The sequence below is a fragment of the Canis lupus genome, chromosome 27 (genome assembly GCF_003254725.2).
Source record: "Canis lupus dingo isolate Sandy chromosome 27, ASM325472v2, whole genome shotgun sequence".
In the NCBI taxonomy this organism is placed as follows: domain Eukaryota; kingdom Metazoa; phylum Chordata; class Mammalia; order Carnivora; family Canidae; genus Canis; species Canis lupus.
The window spans coordinates 29,157,637-29,180,641 of NC_064269.1; the positions used below are offsets into that span (position 1 = coordinate 29,157,637).

Genomic DNA, 23,005 nt, shown 5'->3' on the forward strand with positions numbered 1-23,005 from the left:
CTGATAAAGAAAAGCACCTAAAAACTCCTAAAAGCAGCCAAAAATAAGGAAGAAAGCAAGCAAACAAGAGACACATTCACACCAAGGGGGGGGGGGGATGGGGGCAGAAAGGGGAGGAGAGGGAAAAGAAAAGATAAACAAAGATAAACCAAGATTAGTTGCAGTTTGTAGACTAGGTTAGTGTTTGGTATTCAGATATGATTTGTTAAATTTTAAGCAAACACTCAAGAGGCTATATGCCAAGAACTGTAACCATAAATAGGTGTAGACTCTAAAAATAGGCTTCCCAGATCAAATAATGTGGGAGTCATTTTGTTACATAGCAACCTGTTTCATATACTGGTTCAGATAAATAGCCAATCCATTAAAGGAATCACATATACCAAAAAGGAATTTATGTAGGAAAATGTAATGAATAAACTGCTACAATATACATTGATGAACTAAGCAATTATCAGTTCTAGGATACATACATTATAGCCAAAAAAGTATTGGATTGTGAACTAATAGAAGTTTTTTGTGTGTTAGTCACTATTAATAGTAATAGAGATTTTGTATAAGTAGCCACAAGTGCAACAGCTTCATCATTTGGTTAGGTAAATGTCCAGGTTTGAATAATTTCTTTGCAACAGATTTTGGCGGATCTGCTGATTACACAGAAATTGCTTCTAATCTCTGGCTGAGAACGCTATCTGTGATACATGGCATAAAGTGCTTTTGGAACAGAAGAGAGATAGAGCTTAGCAATGAAATGATCTTTTTTTTTTCTGTAAATTTTCCCCTAGATTGCTTACCTAACCCCAACATAATGTGAAAACACCTGAACACTCAATGTAGTTTAAATCTGTTAGCTGTTTGAAAACATGTGCTTTGTGAGATTAGAAGAATACCATTTTCTTCTTTTAAAAAAAGCTACTCTTTCATGAAAAATTTCCATATTATCACACAAAAGGATCCAGAAGTAATTCAATTTTAAAAACATTTGTTTTCTGCTAGAACTTTATTTCCTTCAGTTACATGATGTATATTGAGGTGAAACAAATACCTCAATTCTGATGAAAAGAATCAATTTGTATCTAAATATTTATTTTGCTATTAATAATTCTACAAATTCACACATGTTGGTCAATAATCCCATGGGACTAAATAACCAACATTTGAAGACCAATTATGACATCATTAGATTGTTTTTTTCTGTGTATATTTTTCTTTATATCTTTGGGTTTTTTTCTGAAGAATTTTCCCTCCCCACACTTATTTGGAAGATTGCTAAATATATATTTCAGATTATGTAAACTTTTTTCAGTTTAATTTTCACACTAAGATTTTTAATAGTCACAACTTATTTTTCTGCATGGTATAAGGTACACACATAACATTATTCTATGATTTTTTTCTAATAGCATCAACACAACTTAAAGATAACACATATTAAAAACATTATATTCATAATAAATTTCTGTGTACTCAGTTTCTATAATCAAATTAGTGACCATATCAATCTCATTCTAATAAAATAGTATTTAATTATTTTTTAGTATTATTTGGTTCATGAAAGATATTTTGTCACTATTTTGTCTAAAAATTTCTCAGTTATTCTTGTATATTTTCTTTTCCAAATAAGCTTTCTACATTCAATTAAACCATCTATGTTAGTATTTTAATTATCCTTGCATTTTACTTTTAGATTGATTTGGTAGTAATTACAACATTGGGTCTTTGTATTTATGTTTGTCCATGTAATTTTATAAACGTCAGTAACCTGAGAATTCACCAGGTAAATATTATACATTCCTTTTTAGTTTTATTCTTTGTATTTCTTTTTTTCCTTTGTGAAAAGGACTGGGTTTCTATTACAGTATGTTAATAATATACCTAGCTGAAGTTTCTCAGAGGATTAAACATAGTATATCTGGAAAACATTTTATAATTTATATGTTATACACTGTGTTAAACATGTTAAGCATGTTAGTTGTTATTTTTATTACTTGGAATTACTATTTTTATGTAATTTTATGTTTATCTTTTGTTGACTATCTTACTGAATGTTTTTATGTATGCCAATAATGTAGATAATATAGTTAATGAAAAATAACATTTGTAGATCATTACCATTTGTCTCCCCATTTTCATATGTGCTATTTTTTCTCCTCATTGTATTGAATAGGACTACCAAATTCTGGGCTAAAATTAACAGACAAAATACTTTGTAAGGAATATAAGAGTAATAATTCTATAGGTATTTGTTATTTTCTGATATTTGGATTAAAAAATAACCTTAATCAAGTTAAGAAATCTGGATTACAAAGTATTTTATTTTTTAAAGATTTTATTTATTTGAGAGAGAGCACAAGCTTGTGAGTGAGAGAGTTGTGAGGGAAAGAGGAGCAAAGAAGAGAGGGGGAAGGACAAGTTGACTCCACACTGAGTGGGAGCCTGCCACGGAGCTCTATCCGTCAACCTTGAGATCATGACCTGAGCTCAAATCAAGAGTCGGATGCTTGGGGATGCTGGGTTGCACAGTCTGTTAAGGGGCTGGCCCTTGTTTTCAGCTCACATCATGATCTCAGGGTTATGGGATTGAGCCTCATATCCAGCCTCAATCCTCTTCCTCTCCCTTTGCTCCTCCCTTCCCCATGCTCGATTATTTTAAAAAAAATCTTGAAAAAAAAAGTCAGATCCTTAACTGACTGAGTCACCCAGGCACCTCTGTTTATTTTAAGTGGCTATGAAATTTCATGTAATGCTTTTGGATGCATGTAATTCATGTATTTTTTTTCTCCTTTATCTTGGTAATGTACTGGAATATTCTACCAAATTTCCTGTTGTTTCATTGTCATTCTTAGAATAAATTCTACTAGCTCATGACACTTGGCTCTTAAAATAACATTTCTGGATTTGATTTGCTAGTATACTTAGGAACTAGGGTCTATATTAGTTAGCATCGTTTTTTTTTTTAAGAAAAGATTTATTTATTTATTTATTTATTCATGAGCAATCCAGAGAGAGAGAGAGGTAGAGACCTAGGCAGAGGGAGAAGCTCCAGGGGGAGCCTGCTTCTCCCTCAGGACTCCATTCCAGGACCCCAGGATCACGACCTGAGCCAAAAGAAACAACCACTAAGCCTCCCTAGTGCCCCTTAACCTTGTATTTCTTTGTTTTCTGTTTGTTTATGTACGCCATTCATGTCTGGTTTAGATTATGATAGACACAGAAAATGACATGGAAGTAGCCCATCTTTTCAAGGTTCTAGAATAGTATAATGGAACAAAATAGATATTCTTTCTCTTGAATAAATCAAGTGATTTCTCTTTTTAAATCACTCCACTCTTGTGAATCTGAAACTTTTGGTGGAGAAATTCCGCATCTATTCTCACAGAAATTACAGGGAAATATTAGCTAAGAAGGGGTGGTTAACCTGACCTCAGAGAAATAAATATTAAACAGATAAAATTAAGGCATTAATGAACACTTGATATGTAGTTTCTTATTTTTTAATATTTAATGTCCATCTCCTACGAGCAGAACCTACTTTGTTCATTAATATCTCTCTAACACTGAAAATAGTGCCAGACCCATAGTAAACAATACATTTTTGTTTACATTTGTTCATTCAATAAATGAATAAAGTAATAAAATAATCTTGTTTTGGTTGTGAGAGGATTCTAGATAGTAGAAGTAATATGTCTATCAGAATATAATATTTTAGCATCCTTTACCTGAGGCCAAAAAATATATAAAAATTCTGTTTTTTAGAAAAGTATGTACATAATTATGTTCTCTCCATTCAGGTTTATAGCTTCACTCTATTCCAACACTAGACTGCTTTTTTTACTATATTTATTTTTGGAATTCAGTGGAAGTTAGGAGGAGGAGGATATAGGTGTAAGAACACAGGTATTTCGATAACCATCTATATATTATTTTCAATATCATGTATGCTATGAAGTTAAGCTTTTCCTTTCTATCCGTAGGTATACTAAACTTCCTAAAGACAGTGATCAGAACTTTTTTAAGAAGATAAAAATAGAATTTCTCTAAATACAGGGGAAAAGATTCAATTCCATAGTATAGTAAATCAACTGGTACACTTCCTTAATAGAAAAATAATTGCTTGCTACTTTTAATATAAGTGCATGGATTAAAGAGAGAACATAGCTTATTTTTAATTTTTAAAATAATTTGTAATGAAAGGAAAAATTTGTTTCAGCTGTTACTTTGTTGATCTCATAAATTTGCCATACTTTCTCTTGCCTTTTTTTTTCTCTTTACAGTGTCTAAGTCCTTTTTTTTTTTTTTTTAATTTATTTATTTACGATAGTCACACTCAGAGAGAGAGAGAGAGAGGCAGAGACACAGGCAGAGGGAGAAGCAGGCTCCATGCACCGGGAGCCTGACGTGGGATTCGATCCCGGGTCTCCAGGATCGCGCCCTGCGCCAAAGGCAGGCGCCAAACCGCTGCGCCACCCAGGGATCCCCCCCCTTTTTTTTTTTTTGGAATAGACACATTTCCCTAACCCCCAATCACTCTTTCCTCTGTAGGGTTCTGCTCATGTTATAAGCTTTACCTACTTTTTGAAGACCTTTCCATTCACTGCTTTGCTTTCCCCAGCCTTTGGTTAGAGCCCTATTTTAGATATGTCATGTTTATTGTCATTCTAATTGTTTCAATTTTCATTTTAGTAGACTATAGACTTATTAATGCAGAAGAATTCTTTATTTAATTGTTGATCTTGTATAAACTCAACACAGCTTCAATAAAAAGTGGCAGTTACTCAATGTTGGTTAAATACATGCATTTTTATTTTTTTATTTTTTATTTTTATTTTTTTAAATACATGCATTTTTAAAAAGCATATTATACCTGTGATCAACCCAGCTTAGAAATGAAATTCCCTTAACCTGGGCGTCAAAATTTAGTACACAAAGTTGAATTCTTGTATTTGTTGTTGTACTCTTTTCTCAACCTTCCAATATAGGCTTTGACAAATGGGGAGAGAGAAAGGGAAAAAATTAATGTGGCGATTTGTAGTAGGGGAAAATGGTTAAAAGAAATATGAAAGACTCATCATTTTGCATATTAAATTTACATCTTTATGTCATAGCAGGAATGAATTATATCACAATACCCCTTCCAGATATCATTCCTTTTTTGATTTTTTTCCTAATTATAAAGTACTATAGAAGGGAACATGATAGATTTTTGTTTATTGTTCTTTAAGCAACATAAAGCTTCTTGCTTTATTTTTTTTCTCAGAAACCTTACTGTTTTCTATTGGCATAAAATTTTAGAGAGAGAGACAGAGAGATTGCTTTTTAAGAAAGACATTGGAAGGGTAAAACCCTGTAGTGTCCATCCATATATTTCATTGAGAGCCTCACAAGACTTGGAAACATGGGCTGGGTATTTATGTGCCCTGCTGTCAACCCTAAAGTAATACATATGAAAAGCCATCCTCCTCCTTCTCTCATTTCTATTCATGACCAAGTTTACTTATTCCCTTTGTCTTTCACAGGAGAAGCCCAAGAAGATGTAGGCTCAGGTATTAGGAGAAAAATCAAAACTGATCCAATCTAAGAAGGTTTATAGGAATGTATATTCATTCACTAAAAACTTTCTAAGAGAAATCACTTTTCTAGGTCCTAGGAAAAAGTAGAGTCTGTGTACATAAAAATAGAGGCTTGGGGGCTAAGCTTTCTTAGCTTAGTTAAGAAATTCTGCAAAATTTCTGTGAAATTCTGAACTATTGACTTAAGAACTATTGACTTTATGTCTAAATAGTAACTGCAGTGTTTTTTTTTAATGGAATATATTAAAAAGACTCCAGGAAAACATTTATAAAGTTATTATTGGACTGGTAAGAGTGTGGGGCGGAGTTGGCCTTAGAGAAATGATAGCAGCATTATTAAAAAGTATTTTAAAAGCACATGCTAGGCTCAAGTCAGTATAGCTCAAGAAGACAGGAGCAGAAAGACAAGATGAATGATGTGAAGCTTGCTGTCTTGGGTGGTGAAGGAACAGGCAAATCTGGTGAGTTATGTTGTTTCCTATGGCATGGTTCAGAATGCAAAAAGAGTGAGAAGTATATTGATCTCATAGATATAGGTATATAATGTTATTTTTCATTAAGAGTTTTCATTTTTATGAGTAATAATGCAATTAACTGTATATTTATAGAATTTATAAACAGTTTGAGGAAGATAACTGAAGTATTAATTTATGCTTTTTTAAAATTCTTTGGAATAATAGTAAATTCCTCCTTCATTGTCCCAACTACTTCTCACTCCACCACACCTGCCCTCACATCCACTAGTGGCAAAACAATAGTCTTGAACTGATTCTTCTGCTCTGAGACTAAGGGCAGAGAAGAATTCATGAAGACCTGTGTATTTTTTTTTTAAGATTTTTATTTTATTTTATTTATTTATTTTATTTTATTTTATTTTATTTATTTTATTTTATTTGAGAGAGAGCATGAGCAGGGGTAGGAGCAAAGGGAGAGAGGGAGGGGGACAAGTAGACTTTCCACTGAGTGTAGAGCCTGACACGGGGCTCAATCCCAGGACCCCAAGATCATGACCTGAAGTCAGACGCTTAATTGCCTGAGCCATCCATGTACAACTGTGGATTATTTTTATTTTTATTTTATTAATTTTAAATTTTTTTGTGGATTACTTTTTAAATGCAGTATTATTGAAGTGAGAAAACTTAGGACAGGCATGGCTTTATAGGTGCTGGAGACTGAGCAACAGGTGCCCTGATTTTTTTAATTATTATTATTTTTTTTTGGTGCCCTGATTTTGAAAGCCATGGTTTTGTTTTATTTTACTGGAATTTGTTTTTGGTTCCATTATGATGGTGGCCAGGATGCCACCAAAGAGCTACCCGAACTTCATGAACCATACAGCTGGCCAGACCCAGGAGCTGCAACTGACCATAGAGATCCTTTTTCTGGTTTCCTGGATTTTGAAGTCCCAATATCCTCACAAACAACTGTAAAAGCTTGATCTTATCTTTGTCATTATTAGCATACAGCACCTTGGAACCAGATTTAATACAATAAAGAATATAAAGAGATGATATAGTTCTTGAGTTTCAAACCTAATGAGAGCTCTGTTTCTGTTAAGTAAGGCAAGCTGCTTTACCTGTTTGCATTCATGAATTAATTACATAGTGATTTGAATAGACAGATCACTTTCTTTCTAGTCTTTTAATCTTTATGGTTGTACGGTGAAAATCTTGCTGACTATTATTTTGACTAGAATTTAATAAAGCTTTAAGGTCTGCATTAATGCTTGGTAATTTTTGAACTGAAAGATAAAACTTCATGTACATAGCTAAGTTATCTATGTCCCAAAACAGAAGAGACCCTAAGTCCAGCATGTTTGTTTTGCAGCCCTTACAGTAAGGTTTCTTACCAAACGATTCATTGGAGAATATGCCTCTAATTTCGGTAAGTCACCACTTGAGACTTTATCACCTTTAAAATGTCAGCATTTTAATTAAACTACAGTTAAGATCACTGAAGCATTTTGATAGAATTTTCTATTGTTGCACTTTTAAGCAACTTATTTATTCAGATTCTGGTTGGAAATGCCAAAATAGGTACTTGAATGTTCTTTTATGATAAAATTCACCCAACTTGATGTTAGGTAAGATGGATTAGAAAGTCAGTTTGTTTCAGGCTAAAATTAGAACATTAAAACTGAGATTCTCCTCCTGCCAATATTATAAAGCATGTATGAATATTTTTGTAAACTATAAAACATTTCTGAAATTAAATAAACATCTGTTAAAAGATAAGGACAAATTAATTATAAAAGCACTAGAACGACAAAATAAAGCTTATGTTAATTGTAAAACTGTGTGAAAATAACGGGACAATTTTACCTGATTAAAGATTATAATTATCTAGGTTGCTTAACTAAGTTTCACAGAAATTCTAAAACAGGTGCCAGAGCACCTTAATATGATCTTAAAATCATTTTACTAACTCTGCTCTAAATTTATTTTGATCAGAATTAGCATAACATATGGGAAATACCACAGTGGGGCATTAATAAAAAGTGAAGAATTTTGGCAGAGTTTTGAGTATATTTTTGGCTCAGCAATTAATCAATATAATGGTACTAATATCTCACCTGATTTAAGGCATGTGGGAAAAGTGTTTTGCTCTTTGTTTTTTAAACAAGAACAATAGATGTCTAAAAAAACATATGAGAATTAGGAGAAAGGGGAATGATTTTTTTTTCAATAATTTCTACTTAGAGTAATAGGAAGTTATCATTGCCAGTGTGTTTTTCGATGAGAAATAACTCCCTTCACAAAAAAAAAAAAAAAAAAAAAAAAAAAAAATTAGCCTCCATTCATGAGGTAGCATTATTGGAGAATTTTAGGAAGTAACTTTAAAGTATTGCATTGTGTTGCTTTCTACATGTTTCTAATATACTATTTCAGTCCATATGACATTGTGAACATTTTAGGGTAAGTTCTTGGAAACTGATTAAAGAAAGAAGAAATACATAGAAAGAGAAATTCTTATTGCTTCATTTCTCAGGTCAAACACTTCAGCCAGAAAAGTCAATATAAAACAAAGTAGGAGCCAGGCAGGAGAAAATGTTTCAGAATAACAAAACATAACATAAAACCACACCCAAAAATAAGAACAACAAATCCCCTTAGTCTTTTATAAGAAGTAGTTTTATAAACAAATGAAGTGCACACAATTCTAGGCTGGTACATATCCATTAAAAAAAGAAGAGAGAGAGAGAAATTTTGAAAAGACAACCGAATGAACAAAAGGTCATCCTTGAATGAGAACAAACTAGCAAAAAAATGACTCCATTTTGTAAATGAAGACCAGAAAGGGAAAATAATAAAATTCTAAAAAGTTAAGAGTTAGTGACCCCTGCGGGCAGTTTTTGAGTTTTGAGTAGATATTTTTAAATGTCTAAAAGGAAATTTTATGATTCACAGTCAGTGGTAAATCTATGAAGTTAGAAGGAACTGTCTGAAAATAGACTTTAAGGCTTAATGAAACTTGTTATAGTTTCATTAAATGTAAACTCAAAGGATTTTAAAATTCATCCCCAACCCTCTGCAGTTGGCTCCCAAAAAGCTTGCTACATGTTTTTAACTATGTGCTACATTGCTTGAACGGGGCATGATTTTTTGTCAGTGTGCCATTTTGGAGAGAAGTAGGGCCTTTTATTAAACCCCGAGGAAAAGTTACAGAAAGATAGGCCTTTATTCATTTAACAAATATTTATTGAGTACCTACAATGTCTCAGGTACTCTTCTAGGTAAAAAAGCTATAGAAATGAATGAAAACAATAATTATCCAGGCCTCCATAAGATTTATATTCCAGAAGGAACTGTCCATTAAAAAAATTAAGTATAAGTTATATCACATGATGATAAATGCTATGAAGAAAAAGAAAACATCATGGGGGAATGGCACTATTATACTATTTGACCACTTAAAATTGGATAATTAGGGTTGAACAGACACATGCTGGTGGTAAAAACTGAGCCACGAAAATATCTGGAGGATTACATTCCTCACAGCAGGAATAATTACCAAAATTCTGAGGCAGGAAATTTCTGGAAGAGGTGAGGAATGGTATGGAGGATGGTGTAGTTTGAGTACAAATAATTTGAGGAAGAATAGCCAGAGAAGTCATGGAGGACTAGACAATGAGGGCCATTCTCAGGCATTTTGAAGGCTTTGATTTATTCAAGTGAGATGGGGAGCCACTGGAGAGATTTGATCAGACAAGTGATATGGATTTGGCTACAAGGTTCACTTTTGCTCCTGTGTTGAGAATAGAGTATGCATGAAAAGGGAGTTAGGAGAGGGTAAAGCAGAGAGCTGAATTAGGAAGTTTGGTAATAATCTAAACAAAAATAATGATGTGTTAATAATGGAGAAGATAAGAAACAAACTCAAAATATACTTTAAAGAGAATGAAAAAGGAATTTTTAATAGGATAAATATGGGAGGTAAGAGAAAGACAGGATCAAGGATGACTAAAAGCTGTTAACCTGATCAACTTGAGTTATCAATATGTCACTTAATGAAATGGGAAATTGTGGAAGATAGAGTCTTTTCAGGGAAATTGGGATTTCAGTTTTAAGTATGTTCAGGTTGAGATATCTATTGGGTGTCCAAAGGGAGATGTACAATAGCAGTAGTTGTTTGCATCTGAAGTTCAAGGAAGGGGTCTAGACTACAGATATAAATTGGGTCCATTGGGATCCCTGGGTGGCGCAGCGGTTTAGCGCCTGCCTTTGGCCTAGTGCGCGATCCTAGGAGACCCGGGATCGATTCCCACGTCGGGCTCCCGGTGCATGGAGCCTGCTTCTCTCTGCCTGTGTCTCTGCCTCTCTTTCTCTCTCTGTGACTATCATAAATAAATAAAAATTAAAAAAAATATTTAAAAAATAAATTGGGTCCATCAACGCTAATTGTTTTATAAAACTCTGGGTGAGATTAACAAGGGAGTATAGATAGAGAAGAGATCCATAAACTGGACCTATGTTTGAAGTGTGAGAATACATGATGGGAAAAATAAAAAAAGATTAATACAGAGCAACAAGGAATAAAGAAAAAAGCATGGGAGTATGTTGCCTTGAAAGCTGTGGGAAGGAAACATTTTAAGGAGGCAGGAGTGATTGATTATAGTAATGCTACTGAGGCAAGTAAGATCAAGATATAGAATTAGTCAGTGAATCTAAAATTGTAACCTTGATAAGAACAGTTATTTGAGCTAAAGCTTGATTGGAATAACTCAAAGAACTTGGGGGAGAAAAATTGGACACAGGGGTTATAGATACTCACAAAAAGACCAGCAGAGAAATAGGGCAATTTCTGTAGAGGTTGGGGGGGATCTAAAGGATTGTTAAGTTTGGAGAAATTCAGCTGTTAGTAATGATATAGTGAAGAGGAGCAACGTATGATTCAGAAGAGAGAGGTAGAATTGATGGGGTAATGTCTTTAAGTACATCAGTAGTAAAGGGCAACCAGTTCATAATGAATAGATTGGCCTTAGAAAGAAACATAGATACCTTATCCATAGTTATAGGACAGAAGATATGTATATAAGCACAAAAGCATGTAGTTGAATAGATATGGTGATAAAGTTTATTTGTAAGAAACATATGAGCAAATATAACAAATACATGTATTTAACCACTAATAATTTTTAAAAGCCACTGTAGTATTCTACTAGAAGATGACTAGTTGAATTTGCGAGACTGTCATCCAAATATATGCTAATTTTTAAAGAAAAATTCTGGAGTATTTCCATATTGACAATGAATATATACATTTTTAAATATTTATTATTTATTTATTTTGCAGAATCTATCTATAGTAAGCATTTGTATTTGGAAGGGAAGCAACTGAATCTAGAAATATATGACCCCTGTTCTCAAGTAAGTAAAACAGATATAATTTTATTTTTTCAGTCATGATTTGAAGAAGATTGGGTAAGAGTAAATGTAAATAAAGTTGCCAGTCTTAAAACCGAAATTTATCTCCAATTCTAATTAAAATTTAAAATTAAATTTTAAGATTATTTTTAATATTATAAATTCCATTATCTAGCTTCTCCATAGAGTTTTGAAAAATGTTATAGTACAAATATCTTTGAAATAGCAATATTAGGCGCATTTATATTTCTAGGAGGTCGCGGTATATAGCTATTAGAAGTTAATAGTTTAATGGCTTCTCAGTTCAGTTTATATTTTTATCAAGTTGCATTTGTAACCATCCACTGTCAATAAACCATGAGTAAGGTAGATTTTTAGTACAAATTCCTTTGTCTATTCAAAGACAAATAAGTTAAAATAAATTATTATTTTTTAATTTTTTTAGTGAAAAGTGAGATAGATAAAAATTTATTATACTTCCTCTGTATTTTAAAAATTTAATCACTTTTAATTAAAGAAAGAGTGACAAGGAAGAGAGAACCAAGGAAACTACCTTTGAGAAAATATCAGTCTTCAGCTTATTAAAAGTGTCTTTTAGTGACCCCTGGGTGACTCAGCGGTTGAGCATCTGCCTTTGGCTCAAGTCATGATCCCCAGTACCTGGGATCAAGTCCCGCATCGGGCTCCCTGCATGGAGCCTGCTTCTCCCACTGCCTATGTCTCTGCCTCTCTCTCTGTGTCTCTCATAAACAAACAAACAAACAAACAAATACATCTTTTTAAGAAGTTCCTTTTAGGTGAAATGGGTTTCCATTAATTAATTGTCTAAAGTATAAAATACACGTGGAATAGTCCACCAATTTCAATTTGCTTGATTCATTTTCAGCCACAGAAAGCAAAATTTTCCCTCACAAGTGAGCTGCATTGGGCAGATGGGTTTGTTATTGTGTATGACATCAGTGACAGGTCCTCATTTGCTTTTGCAAAAGCACTGATCTACAGAATTCGAGAGCCTCAAACTAGTCATTGTAAAAGGTAAGATATTCTTCATTCCTCTCTCCGTTCTTTTTAGTAAATCATCATATAGCTATAAGCATCATTAGGAAGAGTTTAATACAGCCTTCCAATTACAAAATTTAACAGCCCTGAACAATTCACCTTCCATTCCACAGGAGTTACACATGTAGTAAAAGGAATAAGATGAGAATACTTTATATCCTGGCTGACATAAACAGTTACTTGCTCTGAGTAAATGGCTATTTTACAAGACAGCTTCTATTGTTAACATGACACTCACTTGCAAAATAATGGTCCTCTGTACACAAGACAGTTCACTTTCCAACCTTTCCTTTTCATTCCCACAAAAATGTTAAGGATACTAAATAAATCCAAATTTATTACAGTTGGCATCCAATTCCTAGTCATTGGGTTGTTCAATCTATCAAAGCAAAATAGACTGAATAATCAAGCCATTACAAATTCTGAGTATGAGAATACATTTTTCTCTGTTTCACCTCCAAAAATAAGGAGCTGATCAATGATTTCCCGTTGTTAATGGTTTTGACACAAGTAACTATGAAGGAAGACATAACTGTGCCTCAAACCATTCTTGCATTAGCAGATATAAGTTTAACCCTATCAATTTCCCACTTAATTTTCTTATTTTTTACTTTAGCCTTTCGGATTTAAAATATGTATTTTTATTCAACATACTGATATAAAGGATTCTTTGTGCTCTTGATCAGAGTTGCCCTTAGAGTCTGAAATAACATTCTAATATGGGAAGCACAAACACAATGCTAGTACTGAAAATTTGTATATGTGTTTTTATATCTATTTTAAATATTAATTATCAAGAAACTATGAGATGATAATTAATAAAGGGTATTTCCCTGGAGTCAAATGATGTAAATTCTTGTTTATATCTGATTGACTTTAGGTAAACCACTTTAATCTCTAGACCTAATTTTTCTGATTATAAAACTACTGGAAACATGGTAGAAGAAAAGGATGTGATTTTGCTAAGGTACCTCACAGCTCTGATTTCCTCTAATATTACAGGTTTTGTTTTTTGTTTTGTTTTGTTTTTTCTGAAATAAATTGTTTTAAGCATTAAATGGCCTCATATTTAAGCAGCATGACTTAGGTAAGAGATAGTAATAAAATTCCTTTGCTACTCCTCCAAATCAAAAGAATCCCTTACGAATATTGAAAAACATAAAAATAAAAACACCTATACTTGACATTTTTCAGGCAATTTTCTTGAAATACTACATAATTTTTAGAGCATTTCCAGTTCTCAATCTGTAGATAGACTCGGGTAGCAAAAACATATGCCTGTTTTATAAAGTTGCATCTGATATCTGTGACTCATACTTCAAAATAGTTCACTTCATCTTCCCCATTAATAATAATTTTATAAACTATATAGAAAAAGATATTAATACCCTCAAAGTCTAACACATACAGTGCTTTTTTTCCCTCACCACTCACACCATCTTGGAAATGAAAACAACTTTAAGCAGAATCTAAAGACAACATCTCTTCAGATTGAGTTGAAGACTGCATTTATCCATTTTTCCTCTAAAGTAGATAACTTGGCAGAGTTCCGTGGCATTTGAGGACTAGTTGTCTTACGACAGCCTTCAAATGAAACTCTGTTTTAGAAATGTGCCACTATAACCAAGGAGAATATATTGATATTTGCTGAAGAAATTATCTTAACAAAGAAGCATATTTCTTAAATACATAGAAAAATTGTACAAGGTCATGAGATCATAACATTTTTCTCTAGAGTATAGTATAATGGATATTAACAAAGAACAAACAGTAGTTAAGTATTGAGTAATATTTTCCTTGGGAAAATTATATCTAAATTGTTCAAGTACAGTTACTGTTCAGTAAAGAGACATTAGTTAGTCCTTCTCTTTCAACTGGTAAGGAAATGAAAAATAATACTTGGTAAGCATCTTTTGTTGCCTGTCACTGTACTAGATATTTTTATATATATATCGTTTAGTTTAATCTCTATAAGAATTCTATGTAATGACTGCTATTTTATTATTGTTTTACATAGAGGAAAATTGAAAGTGGGAAAAGTAACAATCATGCCTTATTAGTAAACAGAGCCAGAATTCAAAAATAGGTTTATATTAATGCAGATCCTCTGCTTTAAGATTCTTGCTGCTACAGTGTCACACATTACATTCTATATAAAATAGTTTTTGTAAGTAAATGGTGATGTGTCATGCACATACATATGACTATAAGGAACACATACATGCACAGTATTTTTTGGGGGGGAGGTCATAATTCATTTTGATATAAACCTACTTAATTAGAAAAAAAAAAGAGATGTAAAATAATCATTCCAGAGTTATGTTCTGTATTTCAGAGCTGTGGAATCAGCAGTGATTTTGGTTGGTAACAAGCAAGATCTCTGTCACATACGAGAGGTTGGCTGGGAAGAAGGGCAAAAACTGGCATTGGATAACCGATGCCAGTTCTGTGAATTGTCTGCAGCAGAGCAATCTCTGGAAGTGGAAATGATGTTTATCAGAATTATCAAGGACATCCTGACAAACTTCAAACTCAAAGAAAAGAGAAGACCCAGTGGATCTAAATCAATGGCTAAATTGATCAATAATGTTTTTGGAAAGAGACGGAAATCTGTTTAGCAGACATGTAATCCTAGGGGATTTATTATATTAGACAGTTTCGGATATTTACATGATATTAAATTTACCCTTTGTATGCAATTAAAAATAATTCTTTTAGAGATATGAAATGACTGAATATAAGCCACAGCTGTGTTTTCAAATATATAGTTTTCCTTTTTGGTTGTTTGTATCTTTGTATCTTGTATTGTGACAAGATACAAACAACCAAAACTATATATTAAACCTTTTTCTTTATTACATGGAATAGCACTCACTATAATTTATTGATGCATTGCTATGAAGTTAGCCTTGCTGAATAAACTCTGCTTAATAATTTTATTAAGCTACCATCCCATAGACCTCAAGTGACCTTTATTTTATTTATTTCTTTTGAATGAAATATGTAGTTATATTTCACATAGTTAATATAGTGCTGAATTTATAAATTTGTGAAAGTTCACAATTTAGTAGAAATGCATGAATTTAATTTTGAAAGTGCCTTTCCAGTAATTCAGTGAGTTCTTGCTTACATCTTGGTATTATTTATTACTCATACTACTTATTTTACTTATAATTTAGGTCATAAGAAGTTAAGTTCCTTGCCTATAAGTGCCGTTTTTTATTTGGTCTGATGATGAAAAATTCTGCCTCTGCTTGTAGTCTTTGCTAAGAAGGGTAATCCTCACAATTCACTTACATGGCTCTTTATACAAAAAAGATCAGTTGTTTTTAGTGCATAGAGAGATCCATACATCCCAGGGAAAGAAAAAGAAAAAGTAAAAGCTGGTTGCTAAGTATATATAACCTCGAAGACCTTATTGTCCTTAAAGAAATATTGTATTAGACAAACATTTGGGGCCTTCCCAGATTTCTTTGAGGACAATTTCCTTCAAAAATCAGCTGTTTACCCTCTGGACCTAAGTACCACTGCTGCTGACCTCATTGCATTTCAAGTCACGGTCTAGACCTAACCTCAGCCTAATCACTGATAACTAAGTTTAAGTCTCCAGGAAGTTAAACTGAGAGTACAAGCAATGCTACAGGTGCTGGTTAACATGTATTGGCAAGAACCTGGGGGCCAAGGTGGAAGAAGAGCTTGAGTGGAGGGTGGTAGGCAAATGGGGGGACAGGTGACACAGATCATGAGCCTGAAAAAGGGAGAATTCGTTGACATGGTGTTCCTCACCATGAGTCATGATTCCACATTATAGGAGCCACACCTAGAGCTCATCCATGTAGCTTTGCTGTTCCCTGGAAGCCTGGCCTTGATACACTACAGTAAAAGTAGTGGAAATAATAACACACTGTATGATAGAATATAAAGGAGCTCAGAACAGTCATAAAGATAGGGGAGTTAGAACTGATGTGGCAGGTTGGCCCAAAAACCCACTGTCTGACTGTGTTGCTTGGAACTATTCAGAGGAATTTCCTCTGCTGAGGAGGTGAGGAGGCATAGACAACTTTGAGAAGCTTAACTGTGACTGTGCTGTATAGGTCAGGATTGGCAGAAGGGATGTTGCCATGAAACTGTGCTTCTCACTATCAGCCCAGTGATAGAATCCTGGAAGAGCAGAATCTGGATGCCAGCATTTAACTTGTTTCCTGTTATCCACCCACGCAGCCCCCAAAGAAGTGCTGCTATATCTGGGGCAGAGGCTCCTTTCCTAATCCTGGCTGGCTGATTGGAAGTGACATACTTAATCAGCTAGATGGAGACAGAGTCCATATAAGCTCATGCATTGCTTCCATCCATGCCACTGTGACCACTGTTATCCTGGATCCATTTTGTAAGCACAAAGATGGCCAAGAAAAGGGGCAAGTTGATATCTGCAGGACAGATCATCCTGTCCATCTGGTTGTATAGTGACTTTTCCTTGGTGGATGCACTCTGATGGGCAGTGACATGATACACAAAGATATGTATATTTTATGCCCTCTCTAAGAGATCCATTCATACATTTTTTTTCTCTAGTCTTCCTTGTCACTGTCTTCCAGTTTTACTTTATACTGGTCTCTGACCAACTGGCAAAACCACTGATTGCTTCCTAGAAATCTGTACCATGTGCCACCTTTCCTAACATACAAAGGGTAGATCACCAAGTATACATCTTGAAGCTCTGGCAAATGGGATAATTTGCTAATGAAGTTCATGGTAGCCTCCATGTAATAAGGCCCAGTCCTCTTATGACTGGGACTAATATCACAAGCTTAGGAAAGCTTTCTGTCAACTAGGGACATTCAGGTTAGATTGCTATGTAAATGGGAAATAAACTCTTATTGTGTGATGTTATGTTAGAAAATTCAGTGATATAATATTTTTAGTCAACTATTTACAATGATTATAAAATAATAAAAAACTATTTACAAGGATTTTATTAATCTTTTATAGTCTCAATATTCAATGACATTATATGTATATGTTTATATGTAAATACATACCAGTTTAATCATTATACCTTAATTTTTTTTCCTCATCCTCTTGGATAATCTCAGTTTTAGAGATTTAGTCTTCATTCTTTAGAATTATTTTCCTACTTTAAGAAAGATTCTTTTGGGATGATTTTGTATGAAAAACAACATATTGATTCATGTTATACGCAAGAACTCTTAATGTCAAAATGGTAGGAAAATTTTTTAATAGCTTAATCCAAGCATATGTGTCTGTGATGTTTCAGAGTTCAAAATTCCTGTTAAGGATACTAATGTTCATATATATTTTTAAATTTTATTTATTGTACCTTGATTTTTTTTTTGTCAGGATGATTTGGGATAATGCATCTCATTATAAGGAATCAGTGGAACATGGCAATGCAAACAAACATTCTTGTACAGACAAACACAAAAGATAACTATGTGAGGTGATAAATGTGTTAATTGATTGCAGTTTGATTGTGGTAATAATTTTACAATATATATGTATATTAACCCATCATATTGCAATTTTGTTTTTCAATTTACCTCAACCTGGAAAAAAGCAGTTTTACATTAAAAAAATTTACATTTTAAGTGCAGTGTCTGTGAAGCAACTTTAGAAATGCACACCTGATTATTTCCAGAGTGATATTTAAAACTACTGGATTAATTTCCTCTTTTATGATGTGACAGTTTTAAAACATGTTCACACATTTATGACACTTCTTCTATCAAAAGGTGAAATCTAATTCCCCTCTCCATGATTGTGAATCGCCCTTATTGACTCTCTTTTAAAAAACGGAATAAGGTGGAAGTAATAGATAGGACTTAGGAGACCAGGTTGGGAAAGGTGCTAGAGCTCCCATCTGTTCCTATGTTATCTGTTCTCAAATGTCCCTGGGAATCAGTTTTGGGAGCCATGAGTCAACATGTATGAATCTGGCTTCCCTGAAAGCACCTGACTAGAGACCCAATATGTCAGCAAATCTTCAGGTGATTCTAGTTTCTAACCTTGGACTAGCTGATGCTGAATAGAGCAGAGATGAGTTAGCCCAGAGAATCTTGCCCCAGTTGCAGATTTGTGAGGATAATTACCATTGTTGCTGTTTGGGTGTTGTTAAACCATTGTCTTGGGGTTGTTATGTGATAATAGATAATTAGAGTAGATAATTTATTAAAACTTTTGGCAATTCAGACAATACAAAATATTTGGCTTTCTTACTGGGGAAAAATGGTGAAAAAAAGGATTCTTCCAACTAGCTTCAAAATAGTCCAGACCTGAAGTTGTCCCAACTATAATTTTCTTGTGACTATAATTCACTTGTTTTCTTGTGACTATAATTCTTGTGACTATAATTCACATGTAAAATAACTTGCAAAAACCTAAAAAATAATAAATTACAGTTTTCCAAAGTGAGAAAACTACATCTGCTTACAGAGAAACAAATACATCAACATTAGACCATAGAATGTTGTAGGTGGAAGATAGCAAGTGTGTCTATAAATCTCTGAGAGAGTTAAGCTGTATCACTAGGCTGGGAATTGCCTATGCTGCTTCTAGTAAAAAAAGATGCTGTCATTCACTTTGGATGAGCTTCAATGAGATAACACAGAATGAGGGGCAACAGCCCAGGAAGGGAATGCCAAAAGGGAGGGGCCTTTAAAATGGCTTTGATTTAATACAAGGTATGCACTATTAATAAAGAGGTTGAATGATACCTGTATGTTTTATAGGTTTATAAATTGGCTGTAGTAAAATATTTTACATCTTAGATCACTAGGTATTGTTTCAGCTTATTATGGGAGATATCTATCTAGAGTTGACTGAATTGTATTAATCTGAACCTAGTTTAATGATGCCTTAACATTTTTATGGGGGAATTTAATGTTTGCAATATCCATGTTCCTTATTTGAAAGCGTGACTTATAGGTTTCTCATCTTCCTTAAATTATGAAATCCTTCAGCTAATAAAGGAAAATGATTATAGTTTGCAAAAAAGGCAAAGTCATTTAATAATCCATATAACTGTCTATTGTAGGACTTTGCATAATAATTGTAATTTAGCTATTAGGGATTCTAAAGGCAGTTATCAGTCATACTCTACAATTCTGGGGGAATCAGGCAAAGTCCAAATTATTTAAAGTATTTTAAATTCCCAAGGAAAAAAAAAAAGACACACTATAAATTGGAAATATACTTTATAATGACAATATATTATTTCAAAGCAAAGAAAGTCGTCATAATTTTCAAATGTATAAACTACCAAACAAATTGTTTTTCTTTCTTTTGGATAGAAATACAATTTAAGTTTACTTTTAATAATGGAAATAAATGTAAGTTCCTCTAAGGAGGGAATTAGCAGACGATGAAGTACTAGTTGCAATGTGGAATTTCACCAACATTTAGTAATCCTGGAACCACTAAGACAAAAAGAATTAAGAAAGAAACAAAAACAAAAAATAAAAACCAGAACACCAAAAACGAGTAAAAGATGAAATTACTTGCCATTTATGGAAGCATGACCATGAGTTACCACTGTAGTATCCAGACCATTTTATAGGACTGAAGATGACTACTTAATAACTAGACACTTGGAAACATTCAAACACATATTAGACTGGTATTTTTCCAGATATAAATTTACTTTCAAGGTAATAAATTAACCAGTTTTGCATAATTTGGGAATAGTTCTATAGACAAACACATCTGTGGGTTAAAATTCTTGGGTTGAGGTGGAAGTAGAATGTGTAAGTTATTCAAATGACAATTATTTTAAAAATAACCAGTTGGTTGACTTTCATCAGAAAGTTTTAAGGCCTAGACTAAAAGAAGTCCATATTTTACTTATACAACATTCCTCACAATAAGAGAGGTTTTGAGCAAAACCTGCTAAGAAGGAGTTTAAAAATTATGGGATTTGATCATTCTAAATTATTTATTATTTTTAATAACATCTTTTTAAAGTTTAACATATTTGTAGAGTAAGACTAACACAATGTGTGTTTGTGAATCTGTGCCTATAGATATATTGCTATACATAACAATATATAACTATATATATGTGTGTGTGTGTTACTATTTAATCTGATAATAACCCATTCAGTCAGAAGGAATACAAAATATCAAGTGAACTAAAAGCAGGGAAATAATAGAAATAGCAAAATAATAGAAAAATGGAGGACTAATATATGTGATAAAAGTTACATTCAAAATTGTAAAATTGGGGACAGATTCCAGGATGGATCCCTTTAGAAGAGAAAAAAATAGTGCAATTATAAAATGGGGAATGATAGGATACATGTAAGTATTAGAACAATTGGTTTGTAGCTACAAAAAATGAGTAGCTGCTTGTCAATTTAGCATTATAGTTAAAATAAGTGGGCATGAGATAAAAATGACATTAAACAGTTCAGAAGAAACAGAAATATAACTGAAATACTGTGAGGTAATATTCCTATTCTTCTCAGCAAACATCACAATTCAAAGAAGAATTGGTGGACCTCTATAAAGTATTTGAAAATTAAATCAAAAAGAAAAGTTCACAAAAAGAGAATTTTGTACAAAAACAAAATATATGCTCTTTGAGTATCTTATTTTATAATAGTGAATAACATGTAACTTCGACACTATATGTAAAGTGAAATAAATATTTTGGAAAAATATATTTTCTCCTAGTATATTTTCTCTTGTTAAAATAAATATGTTAGTTTGTGACACTCAGTATTCTAAAAATCAGGAATAGAGCAGCAAATGCTTGTATTACTTCTTTTTCTTTAACACCTGCTGCTGTGTCAGTTACCTAGTAGAGGACACTCACCAAATACTGTTGATGGAAAATGATGGAAGATAACCACAGAACTTTGATTAATGATGTTCTTTTACTAAATATCTTTTAAAAAACAAATTTCTTCTATAAGGAAAATATAAAACCACGTAGCTTTAGTAATTTTATTTTACCTTTAGAGAACCACGAGTGATATCTAGAAAAAATTTAATTTGAACACATTAGCATATATTTTTTAATCATGAGGGTTTCACTGAGACATTGACTAGTTGGGTTGACTGAATCTGCCACTTCTCAATTTTCTATTAAAATTCTAATTTTAATTTGAATAATGATACTTTATAATAGCATTGAAATTTCATATAACAGAAATCAGTTAGCAGAAACTCTACTTCACTAAGGGAATTGAGAATTGAAATGAGTGGTTAAATCATAGTTTATGTTTGTGCTACCTTCTGGACTGAAAATGCATAGTTTGCCTGGTACCAATAGCTACAACATATTGCCCTTTTCTTAAGAAAGCCTGTACACAGCTTTGCACAGCCAGAAAACTGGCCATCTTTCTTTCCCTCTCATGAGCAAGGTTTTCTGAAATAGCCACATCCCTTAACTTCTATCACTCAGGACCCACTGCCAACACCTTCGCTTTCTTTAAACATTCACAGAAGAATAAGAAAAGTGGCAGTGGCAAACTGTTTCATAGCCGGTACAGTGCCTATAGGTAATAGCAAACACAGAGGAGGTAGAGATTTGGTTGTCGGAAATGTTAGGGCAGGGGCTCAGAGATTTTACTTACTATGATTCATGTGTAGTATTTGTTTTAAAGGAAAAACAAAACAAAACAATTTGTATCGTGTTACTCACTACATATCATTTCTTCCCTGTAATATGAGAATGGCAAGTTTGGGAACCACTTCCACAGCCAATTAAATCCATCTTGATTATGCATAGAAATTATGCTGAGATGGGCTGAGTAGTTAGACTTCTGGAGTTGAGATATGAGAGAGCTACACCATTCCCTTTCCAGAATAACCACTGAGAGAGTGATAAAGATAAGGATTAGACAGGTCCACCATATATTGGCAATCCAGACCATATCACATTTTCTTTTTATGGAGATCAAGAGACATAAAACAAACAGGTCAATCCCCCTGCCATACATGCACATTAAAAATATGGATTTTTAAAAATGTTTCTTAAGACAAAAGCATAGCAATATTAATTGGAAAGGGGGAAGTGTATATCTGAAAATAATTTTTTAAATGAAAATCAGAATACAAAGTTTAGAGCAGACTTTAAAATCTACATTTTTGGCAATGAAGAGTCAAATTGACATTGCAGAAAATTGGGTAAATGGCATTCATATAAAACAAGAGAAGATTTTTAAGAACATGAAGAAGGAAAAATAAGTGAATGTATTAAAACACATAATATTCATATTATAGATATATATAAGAATATAATTAAAATAATAGTAATAATAGTAAATAATACATATTCCTGGACTATAAACTCAGAAATCCACAGAAACAATAATCCTTATCCTGGTAGTGCAAGGAGACACAATTCTACATCTCGAATATGATTACTATGTGAGAGAACCATACATGTAATCTGTTCCTCATCTAAAATTTGCAGTTGCTTGTGTAACTCACTGTCTTCCACCTAGTGCAGCTAATGACCTCTATGTAGAGGTAGTTTTCTAAGGAAGTAGT

At 33.0% G+C, this 23,005-nt stretch overlaps 1 protein-coding gene and 1 long non-coding RNA gene across 3 annotated transcripts in view; one reads left to right on the plus strand and one right to left on the minus strand.

Annotated features, from left to right (window-relative positions):
• The window catches only part of LOC112665454 (uncharacterized), a 113,948-nt gene that overhangs the window by 47,311 nt on the left and 43,632 nt on the right, over window positions 1-23,005 (minus strand). The gene's annotated exons all lie outside the window — the stretch shown is intronic.
• On the plus strand, window positions 5,503-21,168 carry RERGL (RERG like). The gene is made up of 5 exons (XM_025455230.3): window positions 5,503-6,031; window positions 7,398-7,454; window positions 11,364-11,437; window positions 12,321-12,469; window positions 14,829-21,168. Exons 1-5 carry the CDS (start codon window positions 5,929-5,931, stop codon window positions 15,109-15,111), a joined length of 666 nt encoding a protein of 221 aa, XP_025311015.1. The 5' UTR covers window positions 5,503-5,928; the 3' UTR covers window positions 15,112-21,168.